The 21,678-nt window shown below is 32.0% G+C and overlaps 1 protein-coding gene across 6 annotated transcripts in view; it reads right to left on the bottom strand.

Annotated features, from left to right (window-relative positions):
* Nucleotides 1–4,551: 4,551 nt before the first annotated feature.
* The window catches only part of LOC124951582, a 95,316-nt gene continuing 78,189 nt past the window's right edge, over nucleotides 4,552–21,678 (bottom strand). For 2 of the 6 annotated variants that reach the window (XM_047500189.1, XM_047500190.1), the window contains 10 exons: nucleotides 18,857–18,994; nucleotides 18,578–18,656; nucleotides 16,800–16,903; nucleotides 12,250–12,510; nucleotides 11,780–12,082; nucleotides 11,267–11,706; nucleotides 10,787–11,166; nucleotides 10,021–10,627; nucleotides 9,156–9,938; nucleotides 4,552–8,144 (listed from right to left, as the gene is read on the bottom strand). In XM_047500189.1, coding sequence (XP_047356145.1) covers nucleotides 7,809–8,144; nucleotides 9,156–9,938; nucleotides 10,021–10,627; nucleotides 10,787–11,166; nucleotides 11,267–11,706; nucleotides 11,780–12,082; nucleotides 12,250–12,510; nucleotides 16,800–16,903; nucleotides 18,578–18,656; nucleotides 18,857–18,994 — 3,431 coding nt within the window. In that variant the 3' untranslated portion in view covers nucleotides 4,552–7,808. Of the gene's footprint in view, nucleotides 8,145–8,790; nucleotides 8,870–9,155; nucleotides 9,939–10,020; nucleotides 10,628–10,786; nucleotides 11,167–11,266; nucleotides 11,707–11,779; nucleotides 12,083–12,249; nucleotides 12,511–16,799; nucleotides 16,904–18,577; nucleotides 18,657–18,856; nucleotides 18,995–19,543; nucleotides 20,932–21,678 lie in introns of all 6 variants that reach the window. The other 4 variants (XR_007101651.1, XM_047500188.1, XM_047500191.1 and 1 more) reach the window with 4 other exon arrangements.

Below are 21,678 nucleotides of genomic sequence, written 5' to 3'. Positions count from 1 at the left end.
TCATTTCGAATCTACTTATACTATATATTTTGAGATTATCGAGACGATTTTTCCTTCTCGAATTCAATCCAACGATTTTGTTGTTTGATTTTAAATAGAAAAGGAAATATCAATACCCCAGTTTTATTTCATTGAATTCAACTAATTTCCTTGCCTTTTGTTATTTCTTCACGGTTGACGGAACGTTAGCCTTTGGTTATGACTATGAAACAGAGTTCTGACATGTACGCCGTTCACCATAAATCCGGGAAAATTTAGGTTAATTATCGTAATGACGGCATAAGGCAAGCTTTCCTAGCAACGATTCTACCGGAAAAAGAAAAAGAAAAAGAAAAAAACAAAAATGATGGAGTCTTCTAGATATTTCTTTAGGTCGAATAACGACTATAAATTTCACAAGTATTTATCTATAAGAAAGAAGAAAATCGTTTGTTAGGAAAGAGGAACGCCGCTTAAGAAGCTTTCGTTTCGTTATTTTCTTCTTCTTTTCCTTTTAATAACAAATTTTCTTTCTTATTTCATTGTGTCGTGAAAGGCGCATTCGACGTTTATGCTGACACAATAGAAAGGCAGATGAAGATCTCCTAGTATATTATTCTCTGAGTTTCTCATACCACTAATTGTTTCTAATTATTATGCGTTATAATAAGTCAAATTATAGAGTTACAAACATAATTTTCATTCGCCACTATTTTGGCTTTTTCCTCCTTTCGACGATAAAACATACAAATTACATTTCGCATAGTTCGAAACTGTTATTAAAGAGCTATGCTAATGGTAATACGGTCGGAACAGCGTGATTTGACGGTAGTTATAATGAACTATTAAATCCAGATACATTGAACCAGGTCGTACAAGCTTTATCGATTCCTTATCCATAAATGTATGTATCTCGTAAAGGAATATAGAGAATATATATAGAACATAGAAATTAGCTAATATCGTATTTCACAAAGCCACGCGATGAATGGTATGTCTAATCACGAATTCGCTAAATAAGATTAAATAAATTTAATCGAAAATATAATTCTAACTTTGTACGATTCGTAAAGTCGATTAAATGATTTCTCATCCTTTTTTTTTTCTTTTACGCACACTATAAAATTACGATTTATACCAAATATATTTTTAAATTGTTCGCTCAAGAATAAGTATGAATAAATTAATTATGAACTAATGAAGTATCCAAAGAATAAAATAGAACGGAATAATCGAGGCACTTCCTTACCGTTATTTCGTTTTATTCGTTGGATTCTTCCTATATTCGAATAATTCGTATTAATATCGTACTTCGTAATATTTTTAATATTATATTCGAACTTCCCTCGTCAACTTCATTTGAAATACGATTCGTAATCAAGCGCTTTGCGAAAATGAGTGATTTCGTTTTCTAACGTAGTATTACCTTCTTTCGAGTATTCGCGTATTCTATGGCGATCGAAGCATAAGTGCGAAGAAACGGCGGGAGTTTACAAATGGCGACAACGCAACGTGATCCGCGTCCGCGGTGTGCGCCGAACGAACTGATCCTCGGCCTTCCAAATACTCGCTTGGTAAGGCTTCACCGAGCTGGCTCGTTTCTCTTTTCTTCCTCTTTTTCCTTCCTTCATCGTCATCGTCCTCGTCCTCGTCGTCGTCAACGGCATCGACTTTGCGACAAGAGGGGAGGCAGTATTATTCCAATTGTATAGCGAAGAAATTTACAATGTACGAATAATCTAATGTAATCGTACTTAATGGATTAATTTTCAATCCATACTTTTTCGTTTAAATTTTCCTTTATTCACAATTAATTGATTTATCTATTTATTCAATTAATTTATTTGCAATGTCTGATTCAAAATTATTCAAATCAAAATGTAAATAATTGTTATAAATGGTTTTAGAAAACGACTAAATAAAATTTAATTTCAAAGTTATCATTCGACGAAGAAAAATTAATAATAAAAGATAGATACGGAAAAACAATTATATAATAAAATTAAAAAGTTCATATACATATATTTATATTCAACGTCTAATATATTTTTGAAAATTATAAACTCTTATTGCCAAGTAATGATATCAGGAAAATAATAGAAGATGAGGAATCTGTTTTACAGCTCTGACTCACGAATCCGTTTGAATCTATCTGTGGACGATGACAGAAAGAGAAAAGGAGAAAAAATGAGAGAAAGAGCGAGAGAGAGAGAAGAAAAAGAGAGAGAGAGAGAGAGAGAGAAAGAGAAAGAGAGGGAACTGCGAAAGCTAACCTTCGATCGGTAAAAATTCGACCGGCGAGTGGCCGGACCTTGCGCCCTGCATAATTCTTTCGCAATGCGCCTGCGCGAACAAGAAAGAGAGATAGAGAATGAGAAAAAGAGGGGAGGGAGATCCGTGTAAAATGGAGCCTACTAGTGACGGTTACGGGCGATCGCGAACTCGTATGTATGGTAGTATGTACGCTTTTCTTCTCCGTCGCGCGTAAGCGACACGACTCGACCTGAATCCTCTTCCTTCTTTAATGTTCTATTCGCTCGACTTCTGGTATATTTCCCGAGGCGATTAATTCGCATCAAATTGTCCGAATCGAATGAGTCTCGCGAAGCGGGCTATGATCATTTATAACTGGAATATTAAACGAGCTTTCTTCGATATGTAAATGATAATCGAATAAGTACTTATATTGATTACGGATAAATATTTTTTATAAATTGATTGTTAACAAAAAAAAAAAAATATATTGTTATATAGAGTATATGTAATCGTTCAAAGATTTATTTCCACGATTACAAAAATGAATAACGGTTAATTTTTCAATGTAAATTTATTGTATGTAAAGTGTATATTTATAATTTAGATCAGTATTGATCGAAATCATTAATTATTATGTATTACCTTTTTCAACGAATTTAATACCATAATAGAAAGTAGATACGTAAGTTTTGATAATTATTAAAAAGAATTTATTACATATAACGTTGATAAATTGATAAATAGTTCTTTTAAAATTTCTCTTTGAATCGTGACGCGATGATCTAATAAATTTCTTTCTTCTGAAACATAACGTTTAATGAATATTCGTATACGTGTTCCTTCCGATATTTTACGAGCCATTAAGTTAGAAAATATCAGCGATCGTGGCTTTAGATTCGTGTTGAGGTCTAGATAAATGACTCGAATGACGATGTCGACATATTGTAACACGCGTCATGTAATCCATATTACGACGGGCGTTCATATATTAAAGTCTAAGTCATTGTCGACTGTTAAGAAAGGATAAGATTTTATAATTTAAATTCACGTATAGATTTTCGTCTACGCGGATAGAATTATATTTCTTTTGATACTTGAAAAATATTATACGGACGAGTTCAACGTGTGTTTCTAATTTGGTATTTATTTGGTCGAGACCAAACAATAGGATCTACGAGTCGTATATGCGCGCCATTGTTCTCGTGTGAAGGGTTCGTAAGAAATTATCTTACGTGATAAAACACAAAGGACAGATTTGTCGTGCTCAAAAAAAAAAATTTATATATATATATGTACATACATATCTATGCATGTATGTTTGTATATGCGTATATATACGTATATATATAAAAGGACCCACTTCTCTCGACGTATCCAATTAAATGCCAAAGTGGACTGACTTCATGCTGACCGCATAGTGTTGCGCTATCAGTATCGACAGTGGGTCAGTCAACAACGGGGTCAGCCGAGGGCGAATCCGGCGTGCGGTCGACCAATCGCGTTCGCTCCAACGACCGAGCCGTCGTGACAATGAGTATTAACTGTATATGCACGTGCAAAAACCGAATTGATGTTGTTCTTCCGCAATGGCGTAATATCGTGACTTAATATATGGCAAAAAAATGTCGGAATGTATCAAAGAAAACAATAGAATTCAATAATTATTCTAAAGACAAATTGTGATTTACTTAAGCAATCTTTTTTTTATTAATTCATTTGTTTATTTAAAATAAAGGATATTAAATACCTTTGATGTTACAGACAATATAAGATGAAAAGAAATGATCAACAATTGATGTTTTAGAAAAATCATAAAAAGAGAGTAAGGAGTTATGAAAAGGGATTTATTTTTATGATTATACGTTTCTACGCCCTTGCATTTTTAACCTAAGGCGCGTAGCGGTCAGCAGACTTACGCATAAAGCGATCATGACGATGATCAACGATCGGTTTTAAACGATCGCCTTTTACTTCTATTTTTTCTTTTCTTTTTATTTTTTTTTTAAATACGAGATGTATCAATGACACGAGAAAACAAGAACAACCAACTATTTCGTAACTCGTGCTTCGAGCAATTCATTTTCATGAAGATTATTTCAAATGTTTGTTTTTAAAAAGTTTTTGATTTTTTTTATTCTAACAATCACGATAATACCATGTTTTTATGCGTTTATATCTAATCTTTTATAATATTTTTTTTTGTAACTGCGTCACGTTCTCCAGCGAAATGCCGTCGCGATAGTTCTTTGAAAAGTTAATAATACGAATTAAAAATAATTTCTTGTATACGACGATTCTACGAATGGAGCTCATATGTTTTTCTTTCTTTTTTCTTTTTTCCCTTTTCTTTTCTTTTCTTTTTTTTTTTTCTTTTTTTTTTTTTTTGATTAGAAAGAAGAAGAAGAAGAAGAAAAGAATTCGAAGAAATTCTTTACCGTTAAATTCGAGACGATTGCCCCTTTTCTCGGCAAATCGAAGATAAGAAAAAGAGCGCATAATTACGCTCTGAGTCGGGAATAAATAAGGAGTAGGTGGTACGAGAGACGAGATGAGACGAGAAACAAGGTTTGAAGTGGGTCAGCAGGACTCTCGGTCGTGGGAAGTCCGGGTTCGTTTCTCGTTTAGCCAACAGGGCGGGCAGGTTCTGCTTGTGTCGGGGAAAATTACTGGGTAAAGAGAGAAGATTATAATAAATGAAAAATAAAAGAGAAAAGTACCGACGTGACCGCGTGAAAGACGATATGACTCAAATACAATGATACATTTTATTCTATTTTTCACTTTTTTTTTCTTTTTTTTTTCTTCTTTTTTACGTGCATTTTTTCATCAGAACTCCGTCGAGACTGGAATACGAATGAAGGGAAATGAGAAAAAAGAAAGAAAAAAGAAGGGACGAAAGGAAAATTTAGTTACGACTGAACGAAAAATTTTTTTCCTATACAAACATCAAATTTGTTATTTCCTTAATATTTCACCACAATTATTTGTATACTTGTATACGCGCTTTTTCAACTTTCTTTAATCTTATAATTTTCTGTTTTTTTCTTTTTTCTTTTTTTCGTCTTTCTTGGTGCGAAGGGAACGGCGATTATTGTATTTTTCGATTATTATTTTATGCGTACCTTTCATCTTCGCTTTTTTAGTAGGCGCAATTATATAGATACATCATGATAAATATACGCTTTCAGATAAAATAATCTCGTTAGTTTGCGTGTCTTATCATCATCGTCTTTCTATACTCTAATGTATTTACAAATTCTAATATCCTTAATTACTTTTTCTCTATTTCCTTATAATTCTATTTCCTTATAATAAAGGAAAACCTTTATTTCTATAACTTATTTGAACATAACATATTTTTTTGGTTTTCCTCTCTTTCTTTCCTTTGTCGCTTACTTGTTTTTATCTTTCCTTTTTCTCTTTTCTCTTTTCTTTATAATAACATCTATCTAATTAATACTTATTTTACATTTAACATCAATAAACATTCAGAGCTAATAAAATTTTGCATCATCCTGTCTCAATTACTCGCTGTTTCATCTTTGTAAAGCATTCTTAAGCTATATAGTAAGAATGTCAATTTTTCCGATAAAAAAATATGTGCATTGTAGATTTTTGTTAAACGTAAGTGGCCCCTCTGTGTACAATATATACTGCACAATAAATATGAAATATTTATTCATTCTGAACGATACTTTTTAAGTAAATATAATGTGCAGTAAGCGAAGGACGGATCTTATTAATATTTTATATTTAATATTTAATATTCCTTTTTGAAATATATATATATGGATTAAAATCTTAAAAGAATATGTTACGCTATAGCATAAAATGAAATTAAAAATCATATAATGTTTACAAAATATTCCTTGAATCTTGATTATTAGTTTATGTAGGAAGGTATCCTAAAATTCTTTTTAAACTTCTTAAATATTGTGCAGTCATATTGTGTTATCAGAGTATCACTTTATACAGTTTATAAATCAGAAGTGAGAGAACCTATATCAGCATCAAAAGTATAAAATACATCAATTTTATTACGTGAAAATATAATCAAGAAGATATAATTTAAATTTTGGTATAGGTGATTAAAAATAATTGTACTGTGCTATTTACTTGGGATGTAATTTAAAATAGTTGCTGCTTATAATTAGGATACATAAGAATTCCCATCTCTGATATAGATACAATGTGTTGACACAATATATTAAGTTTTTATTGATTATTAAAATTTCATATTCATATTTTAAATATTGATTGAAAAATGCACTGACAATATAGTGAATTTCTCAATTTTATTATTAGAATGAATTTCTTATTTAATATCATCAAAAAATTCTGATGATTAACAGCAATAGAGTGAGAACTTTGGATATAATTTGTTTAAAATTAAGTATATCTCAAACACAAAAAAAATGAAGTTTTATACTTATGTTCACTGACGCACACTTTCTTCCCATGTAATAGCATTCGAAATAAAAATAATAATATTTGTTTCTATTTTACAGCACAGTCTATAAGCCTCTTTGTCACAAACGCACTATCAATTGCAAACAACTTTCATTCAATCTTTGTCATTCTTCATAAAATCAAATCATCTTTTAAATGAGCACCGATGTTGATTTTACTTCTTCGCAGAGATATTTCTATCGTTCCTAGCAACGAATTCAGTACAATAATAATTTAATTTCTTTTCGGTAATATTGGGGAACTTTAGGAACCTTTTGTATTATCATTTTGAAAGCCTTTAAATAAAAAAATATTATAAAGCATATTAAAAAGAAATTAATACTCTTAATATGTTATATTTAATTTTTGATATATCATTAATAAATAGCTATTAAAAATGCAGTTAAGCATTGTAACTATTTTTTTATGCTATATTTAATTTTTACAAACGTTAAGTTGAAATTTATCAAAGTTACATACGATTATTTATTTATACGGACACAAAAGTTATCATTAAGAGTTCAGGAACGACGACATCTCTGAAACATTTGACAGACTGATAATAACGCGCATATCGGACAAAACATTGAGATCGGTACCTAAAATATAATAATAATGTATAATATATCTTGTGTATTAATTTTTTTTTTACAAACTAATTAATATTCGCGGAATATTACAGATCGCATTTGATCGCGCCATTAAAACTTGGAATGTACAGTTCTAGATACAGAAAATTATTCGAGTTCACCGATCATCTAGTGCAATTATTTACGACGAGAAACCTTTTATATTATATAGATTATAGAATATGACCTACGACGTTTTTTCACGTCAAATATCACTTTATAATCTAAGTAAAGCTAGTTGACTTTACATGAAATGAGGAAAACAATTTCTCCCGATTTGTTTATACGTGTAATAAATTATATTTTTAATATTAAGATCAATTTTTAAAAACATCAAGTCCTATAAAATAAAACTTTCGATTTATCGTATGACAATTTTCATTCGATACCCAATGTGATTTTACATTCTCAAACTTATTAATAGTTATCACTATGCCATATTTTGAAAACTACAGATCACAAATTATAATTTTAAGATGTTTTATCATATTTTTGCTATAAATAGGCTGTATGTTTGCTACTGTGTTCGAGAGCAGCAAGAACATCTTGTTTTTGTCTAACATACAAACGCCCCTTTTTCCACGGATTTTGTAGTTGGAGGGGTTTAAAATCATCCCTTAAACAACGTTCCCTCGCACCAATTACAGCAACTAGGCAAAAATTTGGTAATTCATCGACTGTGTAGATAGGCCCATCTTGACCCTTTAAGACTACAGCCATATTTAATTGCTTGACAACAAGATCTACAACTTCTCTTGCTGTGGTTCGTGGTGTTACATGTAATTTTAAACTGGTACCAGAGGCCAAACCAGTTTCATAGGCCGCATAAACCTGTAATGATGAAAATATTTTTTTTTTCAAATAAACTAAGTAAAAAATAATGTTATAAGTCATATAGATACGCATTTTTTTTTACAGCATTACTTTCAATATTATACACGATTCTGTAATATGTGTCATTGAATATTTTACTTTATTTACATTGATCGAACATAGATTTTGTTATAAAAGCAATATGCAAAGTATTGACACAATCTTCATATATACAACAATTTGTTATCACTGTATAATAATAAATATTCATTTTATTATAAAAATTCCTAAAAAAGATTGTATCCTTTATATATGTGTCTGTAGAATTAAAATGAAGCACTAGATTATTCATTTTGAAACGGAAATTTTGTTATAATTTTATATTTTGCTACAATAATGTATTAATATTTGCAAAAAAAAAAAGAACAGAAAGCAATTACATAAGCGCTGAATTACATTTTCAAAAAAAGAAAAAAAAAAAAAAAAGCTGTAATATAATGTGAGCTATATTACGCTGCTGAATCCTGCATCTGTCTTGAGGTGATAAAGCAACAAACAGTAGATGTCTCATGCTATACGTATTTAAATACGTATTAATACATCAAGTAATCTTTCAAAAGCAAGACAGCACAATGTAATTAAATTTAGCGATGTAGCGGCTTACTTATGTATCTGCTAAATTGGTTTGCACTAGAAGACCAAGTGAGATGTTTTTAACTATAATCAGGTTAAACTTGTGTCCCCTATAAGGAAAAACAATATTTAAATGCACTGCTGCATATCGAATAGAGAAGCTTTCAACTGAAGTTTCAATTAAGCATAGTATCCTATATGAAGCTTTTAAAATCTAAATTTAGATAACTATTGTATTTTTCCTATGCAACATCAAAATGGTTACTTTACTCTAAACTAACGATAATTACTTTATTACTACCTTTAATAAAACAGTGTCTATATAACTATTTTCTACTTAACTATAAGCTCTTTTACTTAATACCCATATGGAAATGAAATATTGTATTTTGTTACCTGAAGAATACCAGGTAGAGGTGCTGGCATCATCGTTGCTTCGTCTTTTTCTTCTTCCGATTGATTATCTCCTACTGATGTAGCCATGTTTGCTAAACTAGCCGTTGATTTCGTCGTTTTGACTTTTATATGTCCTGGTTTTAAGCAAATACTCGAATTTGGAGTTGAATATTCGTCGCTACTTAGAGAATGAAGACTGTCGGAATTTGTGTTACTAACACTGAGGAGACTCGTGTTGGTGTTGGTCATAGCCGTTGATACGCTTAAAAGCGATCCACCATAGATAATCGGTTTTATATTAAGTAATGGACTGGTACTTGCCGATGCAGAAGTGATGGTGGCCGAACGATTTCTAGGACTGTGTTTGTACTTAGTAAGTAAAAGGGTGTCCTCAGATTTCGAAGGTGGAAGCCGTACATTCTGCATAGGTACTAAATGGTTATTACTGCTAACGTTCTTAGTATTGGTCAAATTACTAGTACTACTTATAGTAACGGACGATTTTTGAGGTTCTGAATTTGTTGAAACGTTACTGCCCTTCCGTACGTATTGAGCACTAGGTAATTGTTGTTCGCTTTTGCTAAATTCGGTTGTAAGCAAATTGGAAGAGGAATTTGTAACATTCGGACCTGGCCAACTTCCACGTCCTGGACTCGATTTGACAAGTTTAGGATCCCGAGGTGGTAATTGAAGAAGACTTCTTTTTAAACTGTTGCTGTTACTTTTATTTCTGTCTAGACCTAATAGATGTTTCATAGATATGCCAACAGTTTGTGATGTACCCTAAGCATAAATCGAAAAAATATTACAATTATATTTCTTTAAATTTGTTCGATATTCATTACAATATAGTTAGAAAACTTACGCTTTGTTGTCCAGATCCACGGTCTCTTGCAAAAGTGATGACGTCGATAAGCCATCTAGCACCCTTCCATACTGTGTTTACCTGAGATTGTAGATCTTGTAACCTCGCAAGTTTATCTTTTGCTACGCTTAGTTCTAAAGAGCTAAAAGCTTCTCTATGATTATGCTGAGCTTGTGCGGTGTCTAATTCCAATATACAACTTAGCCTTGAATATCGATTAATCACGTCCTTTTGGTATGTATTTAAGTGAACCATTTCGAATACTTGAATAGGCAAGGAAAGTAAATCTCCTCGTTGTAAAAGAATTTCTCTTGTTCCGGGTACACAACACGCTGTTTCTGCAGGAGGTACGGTAATAAGAAATGACACATCGTGCGTGAGATCTATAACTTCAGCATCATAAAGTCGATGTACTAAAGAATCCTCTGGATTAATTTCCATATAATTAAAGAGACGACGTGACGTTGCGGAGACCAAATCGACGAATAATTTCTGTTGTTCTGTACCCTGACATTCGTTCGTTACATTCTCTTTCTCCTCTGAATCTTTGACAGAACTGTCGGAGGCATAAATACGAGTTATCCTCTTTAGATAATCCCATTCCTCCCTAATAAAAATACAATATATTCAGTTAGATCATTCGTTATGTGTGTGTGTGTGTGTGTGTGTGTGTGTGTGTGTATATATATATATATATATATATATATATATATATATATATATATATATATATATGCAGTATTATAAAAGAAACTTGATTACTTACGCGGATACATGAGGGTTGTCACGTATTTTACAATGTGGCAAAACATTAGGTGACTTTGCTGGTACAACCAGTTGTATAAGATCCACACTACTTTGCATTTTTAAGTAACCAAGGTATAAACCCCTTGATAATTTGATACTACTGACTTGGTGATATGTCATTTGTTCTTGTATACTGGCCATCAAAATATCCGCCACGTTGCTATCTTCGTGAATTATAATTTTTTTAGTGACTTTACTCAAAGGAAGCCATCTACTATTTAAGACTGATACGAGTTTTGGTGATTTAACGTAGTTCACGGTTGCAAATACAAGGGTTCCTTGAATGTCTCTTATTGGTTTATGGTATAACTGGCCAAGATCTTGTATACACAGTGCAGCCTAAAGACATAGTTGCATCAAATAGATTGATAATATTCTTTTCTATAACGAACTCGTTGATTCAAGAAAACGAATGAAAAACTTTCTAATATAAACCAACCTGCATTTGTGCAGCAGCCTGGAGCAATTTTATCCTAAAGTGATTAGTTGAACTGCTGTGACTTTTCTCCATATCTTGCCGGAGAGTCTTTACGTCATCCCACGTGCATGCAACTTTCATTAACCAGTGAAAATCGTTATAAATAGAACTAGGATAGGTTTCATCGACCTCGATCACAGGTAAAAAGTCTTCATTGGTGACGAGAACCTTATCCTCATGATAAAGCAAACAAGCAAGAAACACGCCACGCCGCAGATTCTTCTGAAACTTGCTTGTTGCGGTAAAGAGTTGCTTTATCGTCGTTTTCTTTTTATGATTGCGTCTTTGAACTGCTGGTGTCTCGTGCGTATATTCCGGACGTCTTATATCGGTAAAGAGAGTGTTCAATTGTTCTAAACGTCCAGCAAATCTTGGTACCCTGCCGTCAACGTCTCTCCAACCTTTATAAACATAAATTCACATATACAAATATATTGTTAAACTCTTACGAACTATAAACGTGATAAAACTTACTACTAGGAGTGACATGAGCAGGAACCGAATTCCTAAATCTGCTGTAGCCTTTTAAATTTCCCGCAGCCGCACGGAAATAATATTTTTGTCCTTGAATGAGTCCATCGATACGGCATTCCCTTTGTTTCATATCCAGGACCTCTCTCTCACCACATATAGTAGAAAAATCCTCCTTAAGACTCCACTGAACTTTGAATTTCGTACAAATTGGAGAATCATGTGAATCTGGTTCTTGAAATTTTACTGTCACGGAGGTCGTTCCGGTAACATCGACTGTGACCATGAAAGGCATGTCTGGTGGTCCTGTTATGACAAATAAATTAAGTGTTTGCATTATTATATTAATTATTTTTAAAAGACTTTTAAATTATCTTATTATTAGTAAATATACTTTTTAGCTTTTTAAGGAAGCTTATATAGATATCGTTAAAGCCATTCATAAATATAAAATTTAATAAAAAGATACATACTTGCTTGATCGAAACCTAGCAACATCTTTCTCAGTGCTCGAGCTCTCCTCTCCCAGAGAGCTAGTTGTTTGTCTTCGGTGCTGCCTCCGCATCCCGTAAGATTATTATGCTGCGTCGAGAAACTGGCTCTGTGGCTGCTCGGTGGTTCCAAAAGAGTGCTACCACCGCTGCCGGAAGTGCTGCCACCGAGTTCTTGGACTCTATGTTCCGCTTCCGACAGTAACGACGCCAAATGACTGCCCAAGGACTCCGGTGACTTGACTGCAAATAAAGATATACTATTACTACAAATGGTATGCAAGAAATAATCTCTCTCTGTCTCTCTCTCTTTCTCTCTCCTCCCCCCATCTCTTTCTCTTATATGACACGTTTCTTTTTATGGTATAGGTAATTTTCGTATGAGATTTTTTGTTGTGTATTGTATGGAGATGAGGATGATGTATAATAATTAACACAAGCGATCACACATTGACTATTTAATTGTTTTTTTTTGTAATGGTTGTAAAATGTTATATTTAAAATATTGAAAATGTTATATTTAAAAGGAAAGCATTTAACGTTAATCAGAGATTTTGATGCCAGTATGAATTACGGGACAGATATTATGCGAACTACAAATTCTCCGAAGACGAGCGACGGTGAATTTAATGCGTCATTCTATTATAGCAAAGAATCTGGCACACGTGAGAGCAATACAAAAATAATGAGCAGGTATATGGCAAGCAATTTAAGCGGGGATCGTAATATTCAAGGGCAAACACTAATAGTAATAGAATCACAAGGTCCATTTACCGCTTCTCGTTTACTACGGTTACTACGTTGTCATATTTGTCCACTATCAAAATGAATAATGAATAATTTTGAAAATTCTATAAGAAATATTTAAATATAATCTCATAATTAATTATCTTCGAATGTTCTTTTAATTATAATACTTAAAGATAGGCATATGAATCGATAGGAATACTCGAGCAAATTTTAAATTGTATGCTCATTATATCGTGATTTTTCTCAAATCATTCTAATAACTGTTTTATCAAAGTTTTAATTATCGTACTAATTAATAGAACATATCTAAGTATGGAGAGATTTTATGCTTGAAATTAAATAAAAGAAAAAAAAAAGAGATAATATCTAATATAATCATATACATAACTTTCCCTTCACTCTCGTTTCTATTATATTTAACTATATCTCTTTTGAAAAAAATTCATTTTGAAAATGAATAATAAAAAATAATGATCATTCTCTAGAGCATAATGCATTTCTTTACTTATGAAGATCACGAAAATATTAATTTACAAAACTTATAAGGCGTTTATCGATAATGCCTAGTTCAATTATATTGCTAAGCCAAAATTTCTTTGACTACTTAGTATTCATTATTAATACGATACTTCATCGTGGTAACAATGGAATTAACCATATAAGAGCACCCAGAGGACGGGGGCGTTATTATCACAGCTTTCGCAATATTAGTCCAAGATGGAACATTAAATGGGCGATTAAACGTCCTAGATTTAAAATATCTATTACTTTTATTATTATTATTATTATTATTATTATTATTATTATTATTATTATTATTATTATTATTATTATTGTTATTATTATTATTATTATTATTAGAATAGACGTTATTATAAAAAGTTAAATTCGTGAATCATCCGTCATTTTCCCATGAAATCATTAGGAATGATTAAGAGAGTTTCTCTCTTTCGATTTGTAAAGCGTAGAGAGAACTTTAAAACTAAATCTGTTAATTGAATTTTAATGTTACTACAGTTCTACATTGTCCTTTGCATTATCCTATTAAGTTTTTATTGTTAATATTTTGAATTATACGTAACTTGATCATTCATTACAATACTTTAATGTTATAACAAATATATCGTAAATATTCTTTGCTTTCGTCATTGTTAGAAATTTAAATGAATACTTTTTTTTTATTTATTTATTTTTTTTTTATCTTTTCTTCTTTTACAAAAGCAAATTTAAGGATGAAATGATATGCAAATGATAATTAGTTGCGTTCAATCAAGCGATGACATTTCGTGAATAAGCATGAACACTTTAAATGTAAATTTTAAATATAAATTTCATAGAAACTTATCACAGCTGCAATCTATGGATCTATACATTACTATATACGCACGTATGTCAGATATGAACATAGGTAAGCAATATAAATCCAAGAATTATAACGCGCTCGATCGACGAACGAGCGATTCCATCAAGCATATCCGACTAATAACGTTCTTAGAGTGCGCAATTCTATCACGTTGATCTATCTAATGGTATGACAATAAAAATAAAGAAAAAGAAAAGGAAAAAGAAGGCTTGACGTAGTTCTTTCGTTGCCGGGATGATAAAATTGCGATAGTAACAATTTCATATTTTTATGAGTGTAACGGTAAAATTAAGAACGAAAAGAGAAATAACAGTTCGTTTATTGATCATTTCTGTCCCTTTAAATTATTAAAGAGACCAATATTTCTACTCGTTTCGATTTCGTTACTATAAAAGGACCATAAATTTTTAACGATTTTGAACGAACGGATACTTGAATATAACAATATTGAAAATTGAAAAATGAACAATGTAATATTGCTCGTTCAATTTCGTAATATAATTATTTATAAATTATCTCAATATAGAAATACATTGTGACATTGCAACTGCAGTTTCCTATACCGACGGAGCTTCTAATTACAACGACGCGGCTACGATGCGCGGATCGCTTTATTTGGGATCAATGAAGCGACGAAGCTGATTATTGCCAATTTCATGGACGTTATCTAGCCTCAGAATCGAATCGATAGAAAATGGTTCAATGTTGCACTTCTCATGTTAAACCATCTCCTCAATGATACACTCTGTTATCTTGGAATACAAAGATGTCGAAAGCTTTTTATTCTTTTTTTTTTAGATTTTTACTATGAAATAATTTACTATAAAATTACACCAATTACAAGTAATTTGAGAATTAATTAAGAATTTAAAGTAAATAACTTAATAATATATATATATATCTACGTCAGACAGCTTCTCATATTATACTAAAGAGAATAAGAAATTATTGTTGAAAATAAAAAAAAAGATTTAAAGTATGTCGCAAGAATAAAATAAATTACAAAAAGTGAGAGTAGCTACGAACAAATGAAGATCACGTTGCCAATTTAATTTACAGTACGTAAACCTTCCCCCTCGGACAACCATTCATCAGAAGAGATTGACTTTCTTCTCGTCTAAAATTGTACATCTTCTTGTCTCGTTACCTTTTTCACGCTCTCACGCAATTTCATGGAAAAGTCTCTTGTCTTTTGTTTAACGATACGTAGTTATCCATTTTGCATTGGTTTTTAGATCAGAAATATCGCTCAGTTATAAAAATTTACAAAAATTACTTTAGTTCGTTGATAATACCTAATATAACAAACAAAAAAAAAAAAAAAAAAAAAAAAAAAAAAAAAAAAAAACAATAAAAAAGAATTCTTTTGTAAATAATTATTAAGTAAAAACTTAAATTTATCGAATTCCTTTAAAAATCTCGAAATATTTTTTTGAATTCAATAATCATTATTACCATTTTTTAAAAATAATTTTTACTTTCAGCATTTAAACATTCAATTAAGTAGCCGAATACGATTGTATTATATCCATATGTCGTACTTTGAATTTAGATCGAATAATTATTTTTGATATTGGTTTGCAGGTTCACCAATCCTTCTTCTATGAAGTTTTTCATACACATAAATTGAAGTCGATACTGATATCGAAAAAGAAACCGAGAGAGAGAGAGAGAGAGAGAGAGAGAGAGAGAGAGAGAAAGAAAGAGAAAGAGACAAACAAACAAATAAACAGACAGACAGACAGACAGATAGACAGACAGACAGACAGACAGACAGACAGACAGACAGAGAATGTGAAAAAGGATAGAAGTGCGTAGAAAAAAAACATCTAAAACAAAGATTGTTAATATCAACGAGAGAAAAGTACCTCCGGCTAGTGTAAAGTTCGTATTTAAACGTTTCATGCGTTTATTTTTACTCTCGTTTAATTTTCCTCTTTTTCTTTTTTTCTCTCTCTTTTTTCTCCTTCTCGTTGTCGTCGTCGCCGGAACGCAATATCTCTTGTAACCGTTTTTATTGCCAGCCACGAAATCCTAATTGAAAAATCGTTTCGTGTTTTGCTATCCCATTTTTTTTCTCTCTTAAAACCCTTTATATTTACCAAACAAAAAGTAGAAACACGGTAGTAACTTTGTCAGCTCCGTCAACATATCTTTTTAATTCTCTTTTTTTCATTCTTTTTTAAAAGAAAAGAAGCCATAAGGCAAAATACTCATCTTGTCTTCTGAATGTCATTAATTTTAAAGTTGACTTATCAATGCTTGTATCATCGTTACTTGATTGTCCTTAGAAAGATTTATTATAAAAAAATTCGTTCCCCGAACGGATGCGTTATACGCGTCGATGAACAATGTGAACTCGTCTCGAGGCAGCAACCACATGGAAAATGACGTTCCGATTGATTTCGGTTCTACTTACATTGGTTGCCTTCCTGTGCGCCGAACGTGACCAACATCTTCGCCAGTGGTCTGTTGTTGCTGAGCACTGCGACGTCCAATGGCGATAAACCGTCGCTATTTACACTGGAAATAAAAAAGAAAGAAGGTTAAAGAAAATGAAGGAATACGAGCTCCTTTGAAAAACGAAAATCACTATATATCTTCTCTGACTATTTTTTTTGTTATATTTCCTTATAGAATATAATATTATTGTTTTTTTCTTTTTATTGAAAGCAAATAGTAATAATAATAATAATCAAAATGATTTAAAATCGATATTTCACCGTCAATTTAGGCCACTCACATAATCGTATAAATTTTCTACAAAATTCAAAATTCCATGACATTTAATATATAATAAGTATATTTTAGAAGAAAAATGATCATTCCGGTTAAACCTTCTAAGCATCAATACAAACATTACTATAGCACGTTCATAGCATAGACACGTAAATTGTTGAAATCGATAAAGATACGTTTCTCATATCGTTTTCCAATGACAGTAATTAGATCTTTTGATCGTTTGATCAAGTACAGTGTAAGTGTTCTATGGAATATCCGTAGCATCCGTTGGAAGCGAGCTTACTTACTCACTTGTTTTCACATGAGCATGTTCGAAGTCGATTCGGTGCAAACGATAATCCATTTACTATACACATACGCATACGCATATACACAGATAGAAGCTATTACCGTCCTTTGTCTATGTCGTAGAGAGAATTCAACGAAAGCAAGTTGAATTCAAGTGCGAGAGAGCGAAACGATTGCTTTGGCAGGAAATAGCCAAGATTTGCGAATTTCAAATTAGAATGGATTCTACTATGGGTAGGTTTATAGAGTTGAGGAAAGCTTTCACGACGTTCCATTTGCCAATTTCGATGAAAAAATGGAAGGAAGAGCAGGAAAAAACGACTGTGACGGTGTTAAGGCAATCAACTCGTGACTCAGGACACGTACTGACCTCCTACGAAATTAGACCAAAATTTACATTTCTTGAGGAAGTCAAGTCACATAGAGTAATTATATTTTCATTAATAACTTTCGATTAAAACTGGTTCAGTTTATCGAACATATTATTAAAATATTAACTTACATTTAAAGAAGAAACATAAGATGTCGGATGAAACGTTCGGACTTTCGTTTGTTTCTTTTTATTTTTATAAAATTTTCTTACAGACTTCAGATGGTATAAACAATTAAAAAACGTTGAAATTATTTCTACGATCGAACGACGCTCAAGTTGGAATCTCTTTCGATATTGAAGATGGAAAAGTTTCTAACAACACTCAGTTAAAAATCCTCTCTTTTATACATCAATTTACTCTCTCTCTCTCTCTCTCTCTTTCTCTCTCCCCCTTTCTTTTTTCTTGAAAATATTCCAACCAACGGAAAATAACTTTGGAGGAACACGCAGATTGAGTGAAACAACGTATCGTCGACATATAACGTATCGGTTTTCTGTCCTGGTTGTTGTTTCGAAATTTCGTCCCCATACGTTATATATTAACTTTCGGTACAACAAATACTATGTCGGAATATAATTTGCATTTAAATCTTATGTATGCAATGGTGTTTGGTTCACTCATACGAAAAGAAAAAAAAAATTTTTTTTTAATCCGTTTATAAATGTTTTTCTTTCTTTGCTTATAATATTTTGCGTTATGTGTGACCATAAGCACATCAGTTGACAATTTATAATTCTTTTATGTTGAATAAACGAAGTCAAAGTTAAAATAAAAATTATATAAATTTTCTGACCTGTTTACGTCCACGTCGGTCGACTCCAAAATTGTTCTGGCTTTGTCCAAATGACCATGTTCGACGGCTGCAAAAAGAGCTGCAAATGAAACAAAAAAATGTAATAGAATATTTTAAAAAATGATGACATTAACTAGTATGATTCATAAACGTATATTCGAGATACGCATTCTGTTTAGATCAAACTTGATAGACATAGATAAACGTTTAAATGAATATTAAGCTAATGAGAAAAATCAGTTGTACGTGTTGTAATGTGAAAAATTATAAAGAATATACCATGCAAATGTATGTTGAGGGATTGTGCTGAGAGAGGATTAATATGGATCGACGACAAATTATTCGAATGCTGCTGTGGCTGTTGCTTCTTTTTTCCAAAACCTTCCAGGAACTCCATACCTTGTAGCGATTGCAGTTCTATGTAAATAAAAATAAAAAAAAAAAAAAAAAAAAAAAAAGAAAAGAACAAAAATATACAAATAAAAAAGATAAATAAATGGAACTTCAGATAGGATAAACAAACAAGAAAGTAAGAAAATAATATCAAAACTTTCAAATCCCGTTGAAGAGAGGAACAAACAAACAAAATTTCTATAAACTCTAAATCTATATATATATATATATAAAATCAATATACTCTAGAAAATAATAATAATTTTGAAAAGGAGAAACATGAATGAAAATATTTTCACGTTGTTTTTTTTCTTTGTTTTGTTTTGTTTTGTTTTTTAACAAAACTGAAAGAGAAAGATACTAAAATAAAAGTAAAAGTGATTGATAGAACGATTTCTCGTGGATCGTGTTATTTCTCGTAAATACGTTCGACTTGTTTCGAAAGATCTTCGTAGAGAACAAAGAGTTTCGAGTGTTCATATTATCTTGTGGAAATCGATTCTACGCGAGAAAGCAATTAACTGGTGGCAAGAGATCGCTACTAATGAAAAGCTTTCCTGCGGTCTAGCGTACTTGATCCGGAAGTGGTCGTGACGAGAACTCGATCCTGTCCAATTGATTCTAGATCCTTTGACTCCTTTCCTAGTTTCTTTTTACTGGCGGACATTTTGCTACGAAAGCTTCCACCACGAGCATTCGTCCAAAAGTTAGTTAAATTATCGACAGTCTTGTTTCTGCAAGATTTGGAAGGGCAAACACTGTCCGTATTTTCGATGCATAATCGTAGATCACGATGATATTTTTCTTTCGATCTTGACGAGGTATCGATTTCGGTCTCGGAATAAAAATTCGTTCTTGGTCGATTGTTCCTTTCATATCCTGGACTTTTATCTCTCACAAAACTTCTATCTTCTCTCATACTGAAACTTCTAATGTACTTAAGATCAGATTTGTTAGAAAGTAATGATTTCAAGAGTTTTTGCTCGTCGAGATTAGTTTTTTCGACTACACATTCATATCGTTCCTCACATGTTATTTGTTCGTCATTTTTTACGTTGATTTCAACAGAAGCAAAACTCGAGTCAAGGGAACTATCCAAAGAGAACGTAGGATTCTCGTAACCGTGTTCGTCCTTTTCTAGCTTTCCCTTAGCTTTCACAGCTTGGTCGTTTTTCTTTTTCGAACTTTCGTCGGTCATAATTTTTCGACGAAAAATACGTACGACTTTCGGCGACTTAGTTTCGTCCTCTATTTTACCCTCCCAAGATCTTTCAAGATCTTTTCGGTTTTTCATGCTTATTCTGTCATCAAGAGAAAGCTTCTTCTCAAAATCCTTCGTAATCTCGCGAGACTCGACGACGTCAATCGACGAATTCGTTTCTAACAACGTTCGCAGATTTTCCTGAGGTATATCCTCGTCCTTTTTTCTTTCATCTCTCTTATCGATCGGCTTCTCTTTCTCATTCTTCCTCGAATTCACAAATGTTCTAGGCAATTCCTGTTGCTGCTTCACTTTTTCGGGATCCTTTGAGGATATACGTGTCGTTTTATATTGATCCTTCGAGGACACAGGCGATATTTCAAAACCCGAGGCAAGCCTGAACGCTGCACGATTTCGGATTTTCGATATCAATTTTACCGAAGCACGAAACGATCTCGATCTTTTCAACGTCGACATTCTGCCGTCGTTCGTTGTCGATCGTCTTGATAATAATTCCATTTTTGGACTGGACGTTGATGCAGCTTTTCGAAATTTCATCTGGAATTTTTCTCTTCAATCGAAATATCGATTTTTCTTTTTCTTATTTTTTATTTTTTCTTTTTTTTTTTTAGGATCGATATGATAAAAAAGAAAGGTGTTTTTATTTTTCTTAAATACGAAATTCTTCTTTTTTTTTCTTTAGTGACTTTTTGTTTGAGAAAACGACGAACGCAGGACGATATTCTTTGGCTTGATATAGCTGGAAAAAAAGAAAACCGAGAATAGACTTTCGTGAAAAGTCTTACCGTTCTAAAACCAAGATAACGATGCTTTTTATCTCGGAGAACATGAAGGATATATTTTTCGCGAAAGCCGAAAGTGAATCTTTCACAAGAAATTGCCTTTAATTACCTGTTCTTCGAAACAATTTCATTTCTAGACTATTTGAGTACACGGTATTGCATACTGTGAAAGATCTTGTTCTTTTTATTTTCTGCGGTCACGAAAGTTTCCTTTAAAAAATTAATTACTGCGATAAGAAGACGGAATAATTCGTTTTTCTCTTTCCATTTTCCTTTTTTGATCTTGTTTTTTTTAAATCTTTGATAACTCGTTGGAATGATATTTTTGAATAACCTTGTCGTTTAGACTTAATAATAATAATAACGATAATAAAATGATTTTCTCAATCGATAATACGAATGAATATCGAGCTAATATATCACTTTTTATTAAAATGGTTATATTGCTATTGGAGAAAATGTACTTTCGAGAGATTGTGCTGATAAAACTTTATGCTAGGAAACCGAAGGACTTTCGATCTGGGTCAAGTGCATCGTCGAAATTGCAGTAATTTGAAAATAAGAGCGTGACTTACAATAGTACTGTGGGCTATATAACAATAAGTCACGCTATTACTAAACGAAATGTGTTATCGTGCATTACGGTATCGCTTGACTATTCTTACCAGGAAATCCATCGATGTTAAATTTTAAAACATTCTCAA

Source organism: Vespa velutina, chromosome 9, assembly GCF_912470025.1.
Source record: "Vespa velutina chromosome 9, iVesVel2.1, whole genome shotgun sequence".
Classification (NCBI taxonomy): Eukaryota; Metazoa; Arthropoda; class Insecta; order Hymenoptera; family Vespidae; genus Vespa; species Vespa velutina.
The sequence above is the reverse complement of the archived record's forward strand: the minus strand, read 5'-3'. Positions and strand labels throughout refer to the sequence as shown.